Genomic DNA, 21,928 nt, shown 5'->3' on the forward strand with positions numbered 1-21,928 from the left:
TACTATTTTTGTCTGGATTGGGAATGATGTGTGGGCTAAAACGCCTGGCAGTGATGCTGTGGCTGGGCTGGCTGGCGGTGATGCTGTGGCTGGGCTGGCTGGCGGTGATGCTGTGGCTGGGCTGGCTGGCGGTGATGCTGTGGCTGGGCTTGGCTGGTTGAAGTAAATGCTGGCCTGACTGGTGGTGATGCTGTGGCCTTTTTGCCAGTGATTCTGGGCTGGTTGGCTGGTGGTGATGTTGGGCTGGATGGCCTAGATAGTTTAGGTAGTGAGAGGTGCCCCCTAGTTTAGGTAGTGCCAAGAGCCCCCCAGTTTAGGTAGTTACAGGAGCCCCCCAGCTCAATTAGTGACTGGAGCCCCCCAGCTCAATTAGTGACTGGAGCCCCCAAGTTCAGTTAGTGACAGGTACCCCCCAGTTTAGGTAGTGACAGGAGCCCCCAGTGTATGTAGTGACAGGTGCCCCCCAGTTTAGGTAGTGACAGGAGCCCCCAGTTTAGGTAGTGACTGGCGACCCCCAGTGTGTGTAGTGACATGCCCCCCAGTTCAGGTAGTGACAGGAATCCCCAGTTCAGATAGTGACAGGGACCCCCAGGTTAGATAGTGACAGCACCCCCAGGTTAGATAGTGACAGGTGCCCCCCAGTTCAGGTAGTGACAGGAATCCCCAGTTCAGATAGTGACAGGGACCCCCAGGTTAGATAGTGACAGCACCCCCAGGTTAGATAGTGACAGCGACCCCCAGGTTAGATAGTGACAGCGACCCCCAGGTTAGATAGAGACAGCGACCCCCAGGTTAGATAGTGACAGCGACCCCCAGGTTAGATAGCGACAGTGACCCCCAGGTTAGATAGCGACAGGGACCCCCCAGGTTAGATAGCGACAGGGACCCCCCAGGTTAGATAGCGACAGGGACCCCCCAGGTTAGATAGCGACAGGCGACCCCCAGGTCAGATAGCGACAGCGACCCCCAGGTTAGATAGCGACAGCGACCCCCAGGTTCGATGGCGACAGGGACCCCCAGGTTAGATGGCGACAGGGACCCCCAGGTTAGATAACGACAGGGACCCCCCAGGTTAGATAGCGACAGGGACTCCCCCAGGTTAGATAGTGATAGGGACCCCCCCCAGGTTAGATAGTGACAGAGACCCCCCCAGGTTAGATAGTGACAGGGACCCCCCAGGTTAAATAGCGACAGGGACCCCCCAGGTTAGATAGTGACAGGGACCCCCCAGGTTAGATAGTGACAGAGACCCCCCAGGTTAGATAGTGACAAGGACCCCCCAGGTTAGATAACGACAGGAACCCCCCAGGTTAGATAGTGACAGGGACTCCCCCAGGTTAGATAGTGACAGGGACCCCCCAGGTTAGATAGTGACAGAGACCCCCCCAGGTTAGATAGTGACAGGGACCCCCCTGTTTAGATAGCGACAGGGACCCCCCAGGTTAGATAGTGACAGGGAGCCCCCAGGTTAGATAACGACAGGGACCCCCCAGGTTAGATAGTGACAGGGACAGCCCAGCTTCAGACCTCAGTATCAGCCGGCGACCAGTTAGAGCGGGCGCACCGATCTCGGTGAACACCACGCTGTATATGCGGAAGTGATGTCACTTCCGCATATCAGTGCGGTGTCCGCTAGGTCCTAGCGCCCGCATAGTGGTCGCCGGCTGGTCGGAGGTCTGAAGCTCGGCTGCTCCTGCCTGGCTGCCTGGCAGCGGCTGGGACGAGCGGGGACGGCCGGGGGGGGGGTCAGCGGGGATGGCCGTGCAGGGGGGGGGGGGGGGGCAGCAGGCGACGGGTGTAAAACCCCAAGCGGCAACACAGGGCAGTGGCAGGGGCGGCCACACAGGACTCCGGGTGTCACCCCCTACCATGAAGACACCCGGTGCGGGCCGCCCCTGCCGCTTGACGGTAGGTACGCCACTGTCTGTTAGGTGTATGACGAGTTCGTAGAAGAATTTATTTTTTGTCACAAGTTAGCGGAAATTGATTTTAATTGTTTTTTTTCACAAAGTGTCATTTTTCGCTAACTTGTGACAAAAAATAAAATCTTCTATGAACTCACCATACTCCTAACGGAATACCTTGGGGTGTCTTCTTTCTAAAATGGGGTCACTTGTGGGGTTCCTATACTGCCCTGGCATTTTAGGGGCCCTAAACCGTGAGGAGTAGTCTTGAAACCAAATGTCACAAAATGACCTGTGAATAGGACAATGGGCCCTTTAGCGCACCTAGGCTGCAAAAAGGTGTCACACATGTTGTATCGCCGTACTCAGGACAAGTAGTATAATGTGTTTTTGGGTGTATTTTTACACATACCCATGCTGAGTGGGAGAAAGATCTCTGTAAATGGACAATTGTGTGTAAAAAAATAAAAAAAATTGTCATTTACAGAGATATTTCTCCCACCCAGCATGGGTATGTGTAAAACTACACCCCAAAACACATTATACTACTTCTTCTGAGTACGGCAGTACCACATGTGTGGCACTTTTCTGCAGCCTAACTGTGCTAAGGGGCCCAAGGTCCAATGAGCACCTTTAGGCTTTACAGGGGTGCTTACAATTAGGCACCCCCAAAATGCCAGGACAGTAAACAGACCCCACAAATGACCCCATTTTGGAAAGTAGACACTTCAAGATATTCAGAGAGGTGCATAGTGAGTCCGTGGCAGATTTCATTTTTTTTTTGTCGCAAGTTAGAAGAAATGGAAACTTTTTTTTTTGTCACAAAGTGTCATTTTCCGCTAACTTGTGACAAAAAATAAAATCTTCTATGAACTCACCATGCCTCTCAATGAATACTTTGGGATGTCTTCTTTCCAAAATGGGGTCATTTGGGGGGTATTTATACTATTCTGGAATTTTAGCACCTCATGAAACATGACAGGTGGTCAAAAAAGTCAGAGATGCTTCAAAATGGGAAAAATTCACTTTTGGCACCATAGTTTGTAAACGCTATAACTTTTACCCAAACCAATAAATATACACTGAATGGATTTTTTTTTATCAAAGACATGTAGCAGAATAAATTTGGACAAAAATGTATACAGAAATTTTACTTAATTTGAAAAATGTCAGCACAGAAAGTAAAAAAAAATCATTTTTTTGACAAAATTCATGTCTTTTTTTATGAAAATAATAAAAACTAAAACTCGCAGCAGCAATCAAATAGCACCAAAAGAAAGCTGTATTAGTGACAAGAAAAGGATGTAAAATTCATTTAGGTGGTAGGTTGTATGACCGAGCAATAAACCGTGAAAGCTGCAGTGGTCTGAATGGAGAAAAAGGCCCTGGTCCTTAAGGGGCGAAAAGACTGTGGTCCTCAAGTGGTTAAAGAGACTCAGAGATGAGTCTTCCTGCTGTTTTTTTACTTACCCGGGGCTTCCTCCAGCCCCATAAGCATGGATGTGTCCCTCGCCATCCTCCTCAGTGCCGCCGTTCAGCCGCAGTCAACTCCCAGTATGCGGCTCAGTTGGACTTTGCATGTGCAGAAGGTTCACTGCTGACGTCACTGAGCCACTTACCGGGGAAAATTGCGTCTGAACGGAGGACAACGGGAGGACGGTGAGGGACACATCCATGCTTATGGGGCTGGAGGAAGCCCCAGGTAAGTAAAAAAACAGCAGGAAGACTCAGCTCTGAGTCTCTTTAAGGGGATAAAATACTCGAGAAGTGCTCATGTTGCTACAGTAATGCACATTACTAATGAACATTACCATTGGTAATGTACATTATCATAGCAATGGTCGCACTCCTCGAGTACTGTGGGTTGCACTAATAGGTGAACTCACGGTACACGCTGTCTGTAGGAATGGTAATATTGCCTTGCACTGTCTGTGCACAGCAATATTACTACACTTTTGTGCATCAACGCGAGTGAAGCTTTTCATTGAATGTATGCTTCACTGTATCCTGGCTGTATGCAATGCCACGTGTGGATAAGGTTTGGCATCGCTTTCCAGATCAATTGTGCAACACAATGGCCACTGTAAATATAACCTAACAGGAAGAAAAAAGAAACATACCTAGTTCTAAGTAAGATTGGGACTGTACAGGTTATTACCTGTCACTTCAGCTAACCTTTAAAATAAGCCAGCTGCAAAAAATACATTTTGTTCTAGTCGGCCTTGTATTTTAATCTAGAGTATTTATTGTTCATTTAGAAGACTATAGGACTTTTTAACTATTGTGTTTTTATTTAACTACTAGTAAAAAAGCCCAACTTACAAACCCTAACTGAAAGATAGAGGTACCAGGGAAATGAGATCAAGCACTGAAATCTACAGGGAGTGCAGAATTATTAGGCAAGTGGTATTTTTGAGGAATAATTTTATTATTGAACAACAACCATGCTCTCAGTGAACCAAAAACACTCATTGATATCAAAGCTGAATATTTTTGAAAGTAGCTTTTAGTTTGTTTTTAGTTTTAGCTATTTTAGGGGGATATCTGTGTGTGCAGGTGACTGTTACTGTGCATAATTATTAGGCAACTTAACAAAAAACAAATATATACCCATTTCAATTATTTATTTTTACCAGTGAAACCAATATAACATCTAAACATTCACAAATATACATTTCTGACATTCAAAAACAAAACAAAAACAAATCATTGACCAATATAGCCACCTTTCTTTGCAAGGACACTCAAAAGCCTGCCATCCATGGATTCTGTCAGTGTTTTGATCTGTTCACCATCAACATCGCGTGCAGCAGCAACCACAGCCTCCCAGACACTGTTCAGAGAGGTGTACTGTTTTCCCTCCTTGTAAATCTCACATTTTATGATGGACCACAGGTTCTCAATGGGGGTTCAGATCTGGTGAACAAGGAGGCCATGTCATTAGTTTTTCTTCTTTCATACCCTTTTTTGCCAGCCACGCTGTGGAGTACTTGGACGCGTGTGATGGAGCATTGTCCTGCATGAAAATCATGTTTTTCTTGAAGGAGGCAGACTTCTTCCTGTACCACTGCTTGAAGAAGGTGTCTTCCAGAAACTGGCAGTAGGACTGGGAGTTGAGCTTGACTCCAGCCTCAACCCGAAAAGGCCCCACAAGCTCATCTTTGATGATACCAGCCCAAACCAGTACTCCACCAGTACTCCACCTCCACCTTGCTGACGTCTGAGTCGGACTGGAGCTCTCTGCCCTTAAACAATCCAGCCACGGGCCCATCCATCTGGCCCATCAAGGCTCACTCTCATTTCATCAGTCCATAAAACCTTAGAAAAATCAGTCTTGAGATATTTCTTGGCCCAGTCTTGATTCTTGATGTTTCAGCTTGTGTGTCTTGTTCAGTGGTGGTCGTCTTTCAGCCTTTCTTACCTTGGCCATGTCTCTGAGCACCTTGTGCTTTTGGGCACTCCAGTGATGTTGCAGCTCTGAAATATGGCCAAACTGGTGGCAAGTGGCATCTTGGCAGCTGCACGCTTGACTTTTCTCAGTTCATGGGCAGTTATTTTGCGCCTTGGTATTTCCACACGCTTCTTGCGACCCTGTTGACTATTTCGAATGAAACGCTTGATTGTTCGATGATCACGCTTCAGAAGCTTTGCAATTTTAAGAGTGCTACATCCCTCTGCAAGATATCTCACTATTTTTTGACTTTTCTGAGCCTGTCAAGTCCTTCTTTTGACCCATTTTGCCAAAGGAAAGGAAGTTGCCTAATAATTATGCACACCTGATATAGGGTGTTGATGTCATTAGACCACACCCCTTCTCATTACAGAGATGCACATCACCTAATATGCTTAATTGGTAGTAGGCTTTCGAGCCTATACAGCTTGGAGTAAGACAACATGCATAAAGAGGATGATGTGGTCAAAATACTAATTTGCCTAATAATTCTGCACTTCCTGTAAAAGGATAAGCCCTATAGGTACAAATAAAAGTGTTATATACTTTATTTATTGGATCCAATTGGATAAAAGAGATGCCACTGTCGTAGTAAAAAAGCCCACCCATTAAAAAATGGGCACTAGGCTACAGGCACTCCCCCCAGCAACGCGAGTACAGATGCGTCCACCGCTGTCTGCAGTATATGCACACAGGGAGATGTTTCTTGCTTGGCAGTTGGAAAAAGCTGTTATTTCCCACAATGAGGTTCTCAGACAGCAAACTGTCAGGTCTGGAAGCACGGACACACACACACAGGGACAGGACGCAGAGACACAGGGGTTTTATTATACTGGATGAGGCCTCTTTCACACTGGGATGTTTTCATTGCATTGCATTACCATCTTTTGCAGCAGGATAACGCTAAAGCAATGAATATCTTTGGTGCATTTCATACCTGCCGAGATGAAATGCGCCGGAAGCATCCAATCTGATGTGAAAGCATCAGCACGTTACAGTTTGACATCCACGGCGATGTGTGGCAACCGGATATCATCTAAGTCAGGTTTGCGCTGCGGTGCGCATGCGTGGAAGCTTATTGTTTCAATGTATTTCTGTGCAATTCTTATTTCGGCCACAGGAAGTGAGCGCTAAAGAGACTCACTTATAATTTGGCTTGCCAGAAATGAGATTACCACACATTGCCGTGGTAATCTCCAAAGGCTATTTTTAATGTTGCAGTGCGATCATCCGATCACACTGCCCTTGTAACGCTGGTTGCTGGTGTGAAACTGGCCTAATTCTTTGTGGAATTTTATCTGGGGTGGCAGACAGGGTGGTGGCTCCCTTGCTAAAGGAGACCCCCAAATGCCACCATGAACAAAAGCCCCACCCCCCGGGCTTCACCCACAATTGTTTAAGTAGTTACCCCCACCTTTTCCTGGGCACCAGAGGTGGAGATGAGTCTCTTGCCTTTAGTATGGAATAGGGCTTTAGGGGAGAGGGAAAGGCTTTGTCACTCCTATCTTCCAGAGTCCCCAATAGTCTGGGCCATGTGGGGTGTTATAGCTCAGGGATATGAGTACAACTGCACTACCAATAGGTAAGATACACTGACTGTCATTTTACATTTAAAAATCATTTTTCTTATTGTAACTTTAATATTGACTTTCTACAAAAAAAAGGCTTTTTGACATTTCTTTATTTTTTTACTTCACACTAACATACCCAGCATATTTGGTGATTATAGCACTTATAGGGATCTTGCTATTAACCATTTCAGCCCTCAGTCGTTTTTCACCTTATGCATCCGAGCAATTTTCACCTCCCATTCTTTCGCCAATAACATTATCACAATAAATTGATCTATATCTTATCAATTAGGCTTTCTGTGGGTGGTACATTTTGCTAAGAATTATTTTATTATAAATGCGATTTAACAGGAAAATTAAGAAAAAAATGAAAAAATTCATTATTTCTCAGTTTTGGCCATTACAGCGTTAAAATAATACATGCTACCATAATTAAAATCCACACATTTTATTTGCCCATTTGTCCCTAGTTATTACACCATTTAATGATGTCCCTATCACAATGTATGGTGCCAAAATTTTATTTGCAAATAAAGGTGCATTTCTTCAGTTTTGCGTCCATCACTATTTACAAGCTTATAATTAAAAAAATAATAATTATTATTTAATCTCTTGACATACATATTAAAATTTTTTTAGACCTTTTAGTAACTATTTATGTGTTTTGTTTTGTTTTTTCAAATTGTAATTTTTTATTTTTATTTTTTTAGTAAACATTTTATTTGGGTATTTTTTGGTTGTGGGGGTAAACAGTTAATTTTAAATGTAATTTATTGTGTTTTATGTGAAAAAAAAATGATGTACATGTAGTTTTACTATTTGACCACAAGGGGCTTGATTCACAAAGCGGTGCTAACTGCTAGCACGCCTGTGAAAACCCCCTTAGGGCCCATTCACACTTACAATCGCAGAACGCCGGCGATTACCGCCGGCGTTCTGCGGGAGTGATTTTCCCGCGATTAGCGCGGAAAAATCACTGGACACTGCGGCGGTTTTGGAGCGATCGCGATTAGCGTGCTATGCACGCTACTCACGATCGCAAATCGCGGAACGCTCGTCGCCGGCAAACCGCTGCATGCAACGCGGTTGCGGTTATCGCTAACCGCAACCGCGGCAGTGAGAACACGGCCACTGGCTACAATGTGTAGCGGTTCTTGCAGAACCGCTAGCGGTTTGCCGCGAGCGGGAATCGTGCGATTCCCGCTCAGGTGTGAATGGGCCCTTAACACGTCTAAATGAGCTTTTTGCGCGCAAAACTTTATGCGCGTAAAACTTTACGCGCACACTGCACAGAGCGCACGGCGCTCCGCGCGAAGTGCCCATTAAAGCCTATGGGACTTAGCGCGCGCATAGGACTTTGCGTGCGCAAAACTTTATAATATTTTGCGCGCGATCTGATTGAGAAATCCGGTGCTAACCTACTTAGCACCCTGGTTAGCACGTCTAAAGACTTTAGACATGCTAAGTAGGTTAGCACCGCTTTGTGAATCAAGCCCAATATGGCAACAGTCTATTTATTTTGATTGGTCATCACTGTTCATTTGAAAAATGTTAAAATGATTGAATTACAAATTAATATCATCTGTACAGTATATTGGCAAGCCTGCATGAGGAGGTTTCATGCCTGTGATTCACTGAAACTTTCTACCAGTGCTGTAGACTGGGAATTCTTCTATAAAGTGTATTTGAGCTCACACCTACTTTTACAACAAAAAACTAGTCGTGAGCTCCTCTCACAAATATAATTCCACACGTATCTCTCAATCTATGTATGTTTCAGTGTAGACAACAAAACTACCTGGGTGCTCTCCTTGAGTGTAAAATGACTTCTAGCTGTAGAGTGACAGAGGTAGCAATAACCATTTAGTGTCTGCAGCAATTGGCAGACCTCGTTTAGAATCATCAGCTTTGCATGTAAGAGAATTACAAAAAAGCAAAATAGCAGCACCCATGACACAGAGACAGCAAAGTCTTCAGCTCTGGCTGGGAAAGTGGGATGACACTGTCACTATGAACACTAATATACAGTAACTCAGTTATATAGGCCCTGGCAGAGATGGACTCCGGTGGTGGAAAGTTTAGTCCAGGTTTGATTCTCATTACATTGTATTGTCTGAACCTGGATGTCAGCAGGAAATGTTCTGAGGATGCCAGAGCTGTCCTGTTTTTCTGGAGGTTGTCTTGTGTTAAACGTGACTGGATTAAAGGAATAAAAGGCACTCACAAGACCACAGCATTGGACTGTGAAATTCCACACACTCACCACACAAAAATGCCCTTTTCTTCATAAACACACTAGTTAATTCCTCAATGGGTCTACAGTATCCCCGTAAACTGTTTTTCATTAGCGATCAGATGGAATATGCCATGCATGTGCAGAATAAAGAACACAGCAATGAATATCCATACATTTAATGAGCCAAAGATAGTGGAGCATCTCATAAAATTCACAAGCTGACACTATTCCGTAAACTTTGAAAAACCTCCATGGAATTTAACACTTTACTCACAAATGAGTAACCCCAGTCCAATCCCGGAATCAGTGGGTAGCTATAGGTGAACAGTTAAAACTGATCTGACCTGATTAAAAAAAAAAAAAAAAAACAGGGAAAAAGCTTCTCCACGCTCATCCATTTTCAGCTAAGGCATATCTCCCAAAGCTTTTGGTGATGCCGGGATTACCCTTTCCTTCCACCAGACCATTCATTGCCCAAATACAGCACTTGTGGGGAGTGTGCACACTTCCCTTTGCAGAGACTTTTTGGCAATACAGAATAACATATTTGAACAATTACATCACCAATATGGCCATTAAGAGGACCTCCTCTGGCAATAGGAGTTAGGGTTGGCTAAATGAGGGGAGTATTAACATGAATCCGGGGTCAACCATAGCATAGCTTTTTAAGCTAACCCTAAACCTTTTTAGGTAACTCTCATCCTTTTTCTCAGAAGACGAAGTCGTGGGAGCTATGCAGATGATGTAATTAGAAAATATTGCATTTTGTATTGCCAATAAGTCCCTGTAAAAGGACCCATCGGCAGTATGCAGTGGGCATCCCAGTGGTGCAAATACCACTATGCTTTTCTTAATTTTAAAGAATTTTTTTTTTGCCATGGATGCGATTTTATTTTGTTTTACTTTTAACTATGTGTGGGAACAAGTAAAGGCTACTAATTTACCTGTACTGTAAACTCTTCCCTATATGGGAAGGATTTCTAGGGACCTCTTATTAAAGCAGGAAGTTTTAAATCAGGATGATACCATTTATCTGCTTATTAAAGCAGGAAACAGAAAACATTGTAATGGACATATGTCCATATGTAAAATAGTGTTCAGGAAAAAGTACTTTAACACTACCATGTTGTATAGTAGCGAGAAAAAGGACCGCTTCAACCACCGCCATTCAGACCAGGGGAGCAGGAATCATGGGTCTCAAGAAACACAGGCAGAAGAAGGAAAAATTCCGCTGCACCAAGGCTGGGTAAAAGCTTTTTCCTTATTCACCTATAGGCTATGATTAAGGAGCCTTCCAGAGCTCCGATACGCGTCAGCCTTATATGTGCTTACTGATGTGTCAATAAAGTTGAAGAAAAAGCTTTTACCCAGCCTTGGTGCAGCAGAATTTTTCCTTCTTCTGCCACTACCATGTTGTATTGCATTGTAACTGACACTGGTTAATGCATTTTGGTGCGATTCAAAGTGTATGATCAGTGCACACCTCATCAGTCATGAAGCGATGCAACAGATTCTATTGTTACAGGCAGAACATGCAGTACATTAGTGGAATTGCACACGGTTGTGCTAAATGTTTGTCAATGGAGATGCACATTGGTCAGCTGCTCCTTTGCCTGCATTGCATCGCAAAGCAATGCAATGCTACAGTTTGAATCTCTGGGATTCCAAAGTCATATGCATGTTTAGTGTGAAGAAAAGAACTTGTCCCTAAACACACAGATAGTTGCTGAACACAAAAAGGAAAAGGAAAACCTGAAGAAGCTCTAATACAGCTTGTTACATATTGATACATAGTTTTGTTACCATCTGCAGTATGTCTCAGCTGAAATGATTTCTTTCACCGGGACAAGTGCAAGGATGATTATATGGTACTAGTTCCGCGAGCATCACCTCACTTTATCAAGGATCTCCTTGATAAAGTGAGGTGACGCTCACGGAACTAGTGGGACTTGTCCTCTGAGGGGATTCCTTGTTCCCGGCTGTGCTGCTGAGATTGACCTCATCATTTCTGGGCTAAGTATCTCCTATTTTTTGCACTACTCCACTTTATGCTCTTTTTCCTATGGGATGCTCCTTTGCCTCAAGTTTCTACCAGGCATCTTATCACTATTAATACTGTATATCTGGATAGCTATTGTGCACTTTATTTTTGTATATATGTGATATTTATTCATGTATTTATTTTTTAGTTCTCATTGCACAGGTGTTGTTTATTGGTCCTGTATCACACTAGGTTGTATACTGAACCTGGGTTCTCCCCCTGTTGGGCTCAGTATTGAGCCTACTGTGGGGTATTATATCTAACAGCAGCATTATGTCATTATACAATATATTGCATTTAGAGTGATTGTTTCATATGCAGCAGGGATCATGTTGGAATATTTGCTTGTTTTTAAATGGTTTTATTCTTTATTGAATCATCAATATTGTGATTATTATTATACCTAATGTTGAATAAAGATTTTTGTTATACTTTTTCAAATGTTGCTGTGGGAGGTGCTATTTTTTAAGGGCTTTCTTCTTCCAGGGGCAAATCCAGGATTTTCAAGGGGGGGGGGGGGGGGGTTCCTGATAGGTCTCTTTTGGCAAGCCGCACACTACCGCGTATGCGTTTGCTCACAAAATCCACATGATGCACAGCATTTCTCCACAAAATACACACAATGCGCAGTGTTTCCCTACAAAATACACATGATGCAGTAGCGTTTCGCCAAAATATATATAATGTGGCAGTGATTAAGTAGCCAGATAACCCCCCTTTATTATGGATAACGAAATTACCCCACCCCTCTTTAGTATAGGTGACCAGATGACCCCCATTTATCACACAGGTAGCCAGATGAGGCCCCCCCCCCCCAGTTAGGATAAGTAACCATATGATCCCCATTTATAGTATATAGCCAGATAACTCCCCGTTCAGTACATTCCCCCTTGTATTTCGCCAGATCCCCCTTGTATATATGGCCAGTGTATATAGTCAGATCCCCTGTATATATAGCCAGAGATCCCCCCCCTGTATATACCCATATACCCACTGTATGCAGCCAGATGCCTCCCCCTGCATATAGCCAGTGTATATAGCCAGATCCCCCTGCATATAGCCAGTGTATATAGCCAGTTCCCCCTGCATACAGCCAGTGTATATATATAATCGTAATGTGGGCAGCAGCCATCAGAAAATAATCGTAATGTGGGCAGCAGCCAGCAGTCATCAGAAAATAATCGTAAAGTGGGCAGCAGTCACCAGAAAATCACAATGTGGGCAGCAGGCACCAGAAAATCGCAATGTGTGGGCAGCAGTGACCAGAAAATCGTAATGTGGGCAGCAGACACCTGAAAATCGCAATGTGGGCAGCAGTCATCAGAAAATCGCAATGTGGGCAGCAGTGACCAGAAAATCGTAATGTGGGCAGCAGACACCTGAAAATCGCAATGTGGGCAGCAGACACCTGAAAATCGCAATGTGGGCAGCAGTCACCTGAAAATCGTAATGTGGGCAGCAGACACCTGAAAATCGCAATGTGGGCAGCAGTGACCAGAAAATCGTAATGTGGGCAGCAGTCACATGAAAATCGTAATGTGGGCAGCAGACACCTGAAAATCGTAATGTGGGCAGCAGACACCTGAAAATCGCAATGTGGGCAGCAGACACCTGAAAATCATAATGTGGGCAGCAGACAACTAAAAATCGCAATGTGGGCAGCAGTGACCAGAAAATCGTAATGTGGGCAGCAGACACCTGAAAATCGTAATGTGGGCAGCAGACACCTGAAAATCGCAATGTGGGCAGCAGAGACCAGAAAATCGTAATGTGGGCAGCAGACACCTGAAAATCGCAATGTGGGCAGCAGTGACCAGAAAATCGTAATATGGGCAGCAGACACCTGAAAGTCGTAATATGGGCAGCAGACACCTGAAAATCGCAATGTGGGCAGCAGTGACCAGAAAATCGTAATGTGGGCAGCAGACACCTGAAAATCGTAATGTGGGCAGCAGACACCTGAAAATCGTAATGTGGGCAGCAGACACCTGAAAATCGTAATGTGGGCAGCAGAAACTAGAAAAAAAATGCACCTGTGAAAAAAAAACAAATCACTTACCTGACAGAAGTCTTCTCCTCTCCTGGCATCTGGCACCAGCTCCCCGATGATCCTCCTGCACCACATCTCCCGCGCTGACAGGCAGAGTGCAGGGCTACGGCAAGATGGCTCCCGAAGCCCTGTACTGGAGACACCTCCGGGCGGCTGCGGGGAAGAAGCAGCATATCTGGCTGGGGGGTCCCTCAATAGGGAGGGTGACAGCGCTCCCCCCCCCACACGGCTAGCGGGCCCCGGGCCCCCCTACTGCGCACACACATGAGCAAGCGGCAGCTGCACTATTACATTCAGTGGCTGCCGCTGCTCAGATTCCGGAGGCACTTCCGGTCTAGGTGCAAGGGGGTGGTTCCAGACACCCGGAACAACCCCTTCCGTGCGCCAGTGCCTTCTACCATATACTTGCTCTTGTTTTGAGCCTTAGCACACACAGTTATTTGGTTGAGGTGTTGCAGACACTTTCCAGAAAGTTTAAGGATGATATGTCACCAGCTGTGACAGACAACAATATAACAGATGTAGAACTACGGAATAACAGAGTATCAGGCCCCTCACTCTATGAAAACAACATTTCACAGTATTTTCATTTCTTTCTTTCTGTTGTTTAGAACAGTGTGCATCTATATTTTTATGGCAAGTATCCCAGTATTAAAGAGGACTTATTTAAAGTAAACAAGAACCTAGTAAAATTATTTAAAATAAACACATGATGTACATGAAAATGAATGTTACATACTTACCTTGCCATCAGTTCCTCTCAGAAACTCACAATTTTCTTCTTACAACGATTCCTTCCAGTCAGAACTGAAATATATCAGTTGCTTTCAGTTATATATCAGTTGCTGTCAGTTATAACTGAAAGGACAACTGATGAGCAATGATTCCCTATGATGTCCATGATTTCCTATGGCTCAAGTGGACAACATTACAGTTTAACAGTGTGCTGACCAGGAAGCTGTTATGGCGTAACTAGTGACCTTAGCCCATTTAAAAATGGGCTCTAAGTCTGTCATCAACACCATACCCGCCCACCCGACCTCCTGGCCCGTCCTGCTCCTGTCCCAGGCGGTCCTTGCGGCACATGCGCAGTAGCGCAAACCACACACACACACAGGGACGGGACACAGAGACACAGGGGTTTTATTATATAGGATGGGCAGTGGACAAATAGGAAGCAGGAGAGAAGAAAGAGGTTATTGCTTTAAGTCCTCCCTGACCTCTCAAGGACAAAGCAAAGAATAGAAGCACAAGGGAATTTGTGCTCAGCTATATTTTCAGTGTTAATTTAGCAGTTACGGATCAGTGTCAGTGCAGCCTGTTAGGGTGCAATGATATAATTTAAATTAAAATGTAACAGTTAAAGGTTATCATAGACCAGCCTGTAAAATTAGGGTGCAATGATAATTTCTGCTACAGCGGCACCCAGGGGGTAATCTAGTCATTTTACATTTACAGATATTCTACTAGCAGCTTTAACCAGCTCCCAAATTGCTGCTATATGGGGGAGGTTAGTGTTAGAGAGGGAAAACACTTGCAGGTTCGTTTCTCCCATTGATTCCCAGCTCTCCGTCGGCTTCTGTGATCTCGTTTTCTACAAACTGTTTGCCATGATTGTTCTGCGACTTTTCGTTTGCAGTGGCATATACTGTAATTGCGACGCATGTTGTGTGGGGAAAAGTGGAAAGCTGCGGAATTTAAGAATGCACTGAAAATCGCTAACGCAAAACGTGAACAAATGGTTATGACAAAAGTTTCCCGAGCCAGGCTATTGACTTTTGAATTGTGCGTGATTTGCTGTCCACGGCAAAACGCATACAATATCAACTAGTGTGTTACCTCCCTTAGGCACAGGAGAAGTGAGGTTAGTGTTAGGCAGAAATTGGGAGAGGTTAGTGTTAAAGTGTATCAGAGACGACTAAGTATAAAAGTTTTATACATACCTGGAGCTTACAACAGCCCCCTCTCACCAATTGCTCCCACGCCGCCTTCCTCTGCCTCCTCCTTCTCTCGTCAGAAGCCCTGTAAGTTTGGCCAGTCGGCGAATGCACAGTGCGGCTGCGTGCGCACCCCGTCTCACTCCCGCGGCTGGGAGCATTCTGTGCCTGCGCAGTAGTACTGCACAGAGCAGGTGCAGAGTACTCACGGGGCTTCTACCATGAGGAGGACCGCTCCTGAGCAGGTGCAGAGCGCTCCCGGGGCTTCTACCATGAGAAGGAGGAGCGCTCCTGCGCAAGTGCAGAGCGCTCCCGGGGCTTCTACCATGAGAAGGAGGACCGCTCCTGCGCAAGTGCAGAGCGCTCCCGGGGCTTCGATCGTGGGAAGGAGGAGTGCTCCTGCGCAGGTGAAGAGTGCTCCTGGTGTACCTTGTGCCAAGAAGCCGGAGTTTATTATTATTTATTGCCAGGCAGGTTTATTGAATTACTAGTGACCTTAGCCCATGTAATAACGGGCTCTAGGTCTGTCACCTCGCGCAAGCTCCCGCCGCACCTGCGCGCGCCCCCTCCCGGCCCCCTGGCTGTCCTGCTCCGGTCCCAATAACGGCTGTCCCTGTGGCACATGCACAGTAGTGCAAACACAGGGACACACACACCCAGGGACAGGTCGCAGAGATGCAGGGGTTTTATTATATAGGATACAGTCAGAGGCGGGACAAGGTCCTTCAGCACCCAAGGCTGAGACACCAAAGTGCGCCCCTCCATCCCTCCCACCCCAGCCGTCACACACTGATTGCTATTAGACTAATAGGTGTCCCAGGACCCCCAACCTCCCCAAACACCTTAATCTCTAGTTATCTGGCTTGCAGTCACTGTCATGTATCCCCTTTTCTTATTTCTTTCTGCCTCAAACACAATTGGGAATGACAGCTGAATGAATTGTGCGCCCCCTCCTACTCTGCGCCCTGAGGCTGGAGCTTCTCCAGCCTCTGCCTCGGCCCGGCCCTGGATACAGTTCCAGTCTGAAATCTGCGATAATTCCACATGTTCATAGGGCACTACACTACAGTGCACCATAATCATAAAAGCATGTGTTTCTGCATGGTTGCATACATGACTTCTGACATTCACATGCACCAGGAATGACTATGTTAGAGTAGTTACAAGATGTTCATTTTCACCCATATGTCACCTAAATTAATGTTCAGCGCTGCGTAATATGTTGGCGCTTTATAAATACAATAAATAAATAAATATGTCAGCAGAAGACTGACAGGGGTGTATTTTAATACTCTTCCAACACGGAAACTCTAGAAACTGTCCTGCTTTTTTGACATACAGGACGTGTATAGGCTGATCTATGAAAGCACACAGGCTACTCCAGTAACAACAATACGGTACTCACGACTTTTTGAAGGCTCCCCCTAAGGTGCTGCCCATCAGGATGCAGAACTGCTGCGAGAAGAATACCCAGGTGATGTCCTGCAGGCTGCTGTGTGTCTGGCACCGCAGGTCCAGCAACGTTGGTCCCAGAAAGGCAATACATAATCCAAAGCTGAAGAAAACGCTCCAGTAGGTGATGGTGGGCTGCAGGTTCCTCCTAAAGAGGACTAGCAGATTTTCATCCCACCACATGTTCCCCTGTCCCCACCAGCGCAGGGGAGCTGGGAGTGAGGGAATGCAGAGAGCAGGTGCAGAGGGATCAGTAGAAGCAGTTCAGTAGACTAGGTGAGTGGAGAGAGGGAGGGGAACGGGCAGGGTGGTTCTCTTTTGTTACTTTCTCCCTCTAAGTAAACTTTCTCATACATAACAGCCGCATGCTGTCAGCCTTAGTACTAGCTACTGGGATGCCTCCTCCTTGGCCGTCTGGAAAGTTATTATAGGTTGCTTTTTATATTTGTATGTCTCCTCCTTTATTGGCAGCGAGGTTTAATTCTGTGGCTGGTTGTTCATACTTCCACACACGAGTTTAGATGAGATGCAGATAGTGTCAGCCAGGACTGGAGGAGTGACAGAGGAAGGCTCTGAAGCACTTTACCCTCCCTTTGTATCTGCACATGAAGGTAGCAACGGAGTACTATTACTGTATTAGCTGTTGGATGTAGAGTATAATAGGTGCTGTGTTCAGATCCAGATTTATAGCATGCCTGAAGGAGAAACAGAATATGGTTCTGTCCTTTGCATTTTTATTTTATCTACAACAAGAATGTGACAGGACTGGAGAGTTTTGCTGTTTTTCCCCAGGTAGTGAGATTAGCATGCACTTAGCAAGTAACAGAATCAATTCAACTCCAAACAAGTTTTAGGGTCCTATTACAATATGCATGTTGCATTGTTCTGCATGTGAACATGAACATAAATATGTTCACACCCCTGCATTGCAACAGATCAAATTATCCTAATGCTCTGTGTATGGTGCGTTTCTGGATAATGTGTATGAAAATGTGTACATTCCATAGCAAGTAACCAACCATTCCATGCAATAGCACACACAACACATTTTACGTGTAAGTAATGTGCATTGTGTTATATTATAGCACTGCCATCATGCAACGCACCTAGTGGTGTATGCAATTAACAGTATTAGGCAGAATTAAATGTGTCAATATTTACCGGACAATGAGAACAGCAAACAACAATACATTAAATGCAATGCATTATGCTCTACTCGTGCGTAAGACTACATTGTTTTGTTAATCCTACAGTCTGCCCCAAGGTGGGGCTGATCAGCATAATGGTTGAAATTTTTTATCATCACTGTTCAGCTCCAATCTGTCTATCTATCTATCTATCTATCTATCTATCTATCTATCTATCTATCTATCTATCTATCTATCTATCTATCTATCTATCTATCTATCTATCTATCTATCTATCCAGGCTGAATTCACATCATAAGAGCCTATAGGCACAGATGCCCTGACACCCCTAAACTTCACCCTCCATGAGCCTAAAAAAACCTGCTGAACCGCACTGCAAGTGTGTTGGCTGGCCCAGCTGTCACTTCTCTCTTACTTCCCTTGCCCGTCATAGGTAGCTACAGGTGTCGCTTAGTATTGGGTTGCCAGAGGTATCCTCAGTATTAAGTAACTAGACGTGCCCCCAAGTTTAAGGTAGCTGGAGGTGCCCGCGACTGACTGGAGATCTGGTCAGTGGAATGCTGTGACCTCTCATTTACTCTTCGCTCAGGACTCTGCACAGGTAAGGCAGGAGGGAGGCACTAGGGGAGGGGAGTGAGCCGTCTTTCCATCATTAGGCGCCTGTAGGCACGTGCCTACAGTGCCTTATGGTAAATCCGGCCCTGTATCTATCTATACACACACACACACACACACACACACACACTCACACTCACACTCACACTCACACTCACACTCACACTCACACTCACACTCACACTCTCTCTCTCTCTCTCTCTCTCTCTCTTTCTCTCTCTCTCTCTCTCTCTCCTATTCAAATCTGCATGGAGTTTGTATGTTAATCCTATGTTTGTGGCTTTCTTCTGGGTACTCCTCTTTCCTCCCACATCCCAAAAGTATATAGTATATACAGTGGGATGCGAAAGTTTGGGCAACCTTGTTAATCGTCATGATTTTCCTGTATAAATTGTTGGTTGTTACGATAAAAAACGTCAGTTAAATATATCATATAGGAGACACACACAGTGATATTTGAAAAGTGAAATGAAGTTTATTGGACTTACAGAAAGTGTGCAATAATTGTTTAAACAAAATGAGGCAGGTTCATAAATTTGGGCACCACAAAAAAGACATGAATTCAATATTTAGTAGATCCTTCTTTTGCAGAAATTACAGCCTCTACTCCTGAAGGTTCCAATGAGAGTCTGGATTCCGGTTGAAGGTATTTTGGATCATTCCTCTTTACAAAACATCTCCAGTTCATTCAGGTTTGATGGCTTCCGAGCATGGACAGCTCTCTAACTCACACCACAAATTTTCAATTATATTCAGGTCTTGGGACTGAGATGGTCATTCCAGAACATGGTACTTGTTCCACTGCATGATTGCCTTTGTGGTTTTTGAGCAGTGTTTAGGGTCGTTGTCTTGTTGAAAGATGCAGCCCCGACGCAGCTTCAGCTTTGTCACTCATTCCTGGACATTGGTCTGCAGAATCTACTGATACTGAGTGGAATCCATGCGTCCCTCAACTTTGACAAGATTCCCAGTCCCTGCATTGGCTACACAGCCCCACAGCATGATGGAAACACCACCATATTTTACTGTAGGTAGCAGGTGTTTTTCTTGAAATGCTGTGTTCTTTTTCCTCCATGCATAACGCCCCCTTGTTATGCCCAAATAACTTAATTTGTCCCTAGCATCTTATTCCAAAATTAAGCTGGCTTGTCCAAATGCGCTTTAGCATACCTCAAGCAGGTCTGTTTGTGCTGTGGGCAGAGAAACGGCTTCCTCTGCATCACTCTCGCTTATAGCAACTCCTTGTGTAAAGTGCGCCGAATGGTTGAACGATGCACAGTGACTCCATCTGCAGCAAGATGATGTTGTAGGTCTTTGGTGCTGGTCTGTGGGTTGATTATGACTGTTCTCACCATTCGTCGCTTCTATCTATCCGAGATTTTTCTTGGTCTGCCACTTCGAGCCTTAAGTTGAACTGAGCCTGACGTCTTCCATTTCCTTAATATGTTCCTAACTGTGGAAACAGACAGCTGAAATCTCTGAGATAGCATTCTGTATCCTTTCCCTAAACCATGATAGTGAACAATCTTTGTCTTCAGGGCATTTGAGACTGAGTTGTTTTGAGACCCCCATGTTGCTATTCTTCAGAGAAAGTTGAGAGGAGGGAAACTTACAATTGACCCCCTTAAAGGGGCACTATGGTGAAAAATGTTAACATTTTAAATATGTGCAAACATAAACAAATAAGAAGTTTGTTTCTACCAGAGTAAAATTAACCATAAATTAATTTCCTCCTATGTTGCTATCAGTTACAGTAAGATGTAGAGATCTGACAGAAGTGACAGGTTTTGGACTAGTCCATCTCTTCATAGGGGATTCTCAGGGATTTATTTATTTTCAAAAGCACTTAATGAATAGTAGTTGCTATATCCAACTGCCAAAATACTGTGTAGAGAGAAGGGAAGCTGTCCAGCATCACAGTTTTAAATCATTTTTAGGGAATATCTTCATAAAGAATAAAAGCCTTGCTGAGAATCCCCTATGAAGAGATGGACTAGTCCAAAACCTGTCACTTCTGTCAGATTTCTACTACCTACTGTAAGTGACAGCAACATAAGAGAAAAGTAATGTATGGCTCATTTTACTCTGTAAAATAACCTACTTCTTATTTGTCTATGTTTGCACATATTTTATATTTTACAATTTTTCGCCATAGTGCCCCTTTAAATACTCTTTCTCATAATTGGATTCACCTGTGTATGTAGGTCAGGGTTCACTGAGCTTACCAAGCCAATTTGAGTTCCAATAATTAGACCTAAAGGTTTTGGAATCAATAAAATTATTTAAACAATAATTGCGCACTTTCTGTAAATCCTATTATCTCCTAAATACTACAAAGTGGATACACAGTGAAAAGTGCATAAGTAAGCAGCAGAGGCCACAGTAAGACACAAACCCAACATGTTTCACTCTATTAAAATGTGGGCTTTGTGTTTGTGATGCTATGAGCTTCGGAACACTTGTATGTATGTACTTTGTAACCTTTATCAGATAGTGGTGAGCTTAGGCAGGTAGCCCACTAGTGCCAGTCAGCCGATAACTGATTGAGGGATTCCTTGTTACTTCCTTACTTTCCAACACCAGAATATTGCAAGGTAACCTAAAAAGCAACTACAAATCCAGTCTATGTTTACTCAGCAGTATACAGTGACTTAAAGGGAATCTGAAGTGAAAATAAACTTATGATATAATAAATTGTATGTGTAGTACAGCTACAAAATAGAACATTAGTAGCACAGATATGAGTCTCATATTGTGTCCGGTACAGGAAGTGTTAGGAACTTTCACTTGTTATCTATGCAAAAAAGCTTCTCTGAGCTCTCCGACTAATTTAGTCAGAGAACAGTAATATTTTCTCAAGCACTTAAACATGAAAGACAACTTCAGATAAGATTTTACTGCAGGGAAGTTCAAAGGGTCATTAATTCTGCTCTGTTTCATAGTTTAAAGAGAATCTGTATTGTTAAAATCGCACAAAAGTAAACATACCAGTGCGTTAGGGGACATCTCCTATTCCCCTCTGTCACAATTTCGCCGCTCCCCGCCGCATTAAAAGTGGTTAAAAACAGTTTTAAAAAGTTTGTTTATAAACAAACAAAATGGCCACCAAAACAGGAAGTAGGTTGATGTACAGTATGTCCACACATAGAAAATACATCCATACACAAGCAGGCTGTATACAGCCTTCCTTTTGAATCTCAAGAGATCATTTGTGTGTTTCTTTCCCCCTGCATCTCTCATGCACTGAAGTTTCAGGCTGCTCTTTTCTTCCTGCAAACAGCTTTGCCCTTGTCTGTAATTCCTCAGTATGTGAAAGCCCAGCCAGCTCAGAGGAGGCTTTATCCAGCTTGTAAAAGATAATAGAGCAGAGAGAAGCTGCACTAATCTAAATACTACACAGGCAGTGTGCAGAGAGGGGCCTGGAGGGGGGAGATGCATCACAGAACCACAACACAGAAGAACTTGGCAGCCTTCCAGACACAGGCTGACAAGTCTGACAAGAGAGAGATAAGTTGATTTATTA

At 44.3% G+C, this 21,928-nt stretch overlaps 1 protein-coding gene across 1 annotated transcript in view; it reads right to left on the reverse strand.

Annotated features, from left to right (window-relative positions):
* Nucleotides 1-17,042, reverse strand: part of MFSD4A (major facilitator superfamily domain containing 4A) — a 180,634-nt gene extending 163,592 nt beyond the window's left edge. Inside the window, exon 1 of the mRNA XM_068269571.1 lies at nt 16,596-17,042. Coding sequence (XP_068125672.1) covers nt 16,596-16,825 — 230 coding nt within the window. The 5' untranslated portion in view covers nt 16,826-17,042. The remainder of the gene's footprint in view (nt 1-16,595) is intronic.
* Between the last annotated feature and the right edge of the window lie 4,886 nt (nt 17,043-21,928).

The sequence above is a fragment of the Hyperolius riggenbachi genome, chromosome 2 (assembly GCF_040937935.1).
Source record: "Hyperolius riggenbachi isolate aHypRig1 chromosome 2, aHypRig1.pri, whole genome shotgun sequence".
Classification (NCBI taxonomy): domain Eukaryota; kingdom Metazoa; phylum Chordata; class Amphibia; order Anura; family Hyperoliidae; genus Hyperolius; species Hyperolius riggenbachi.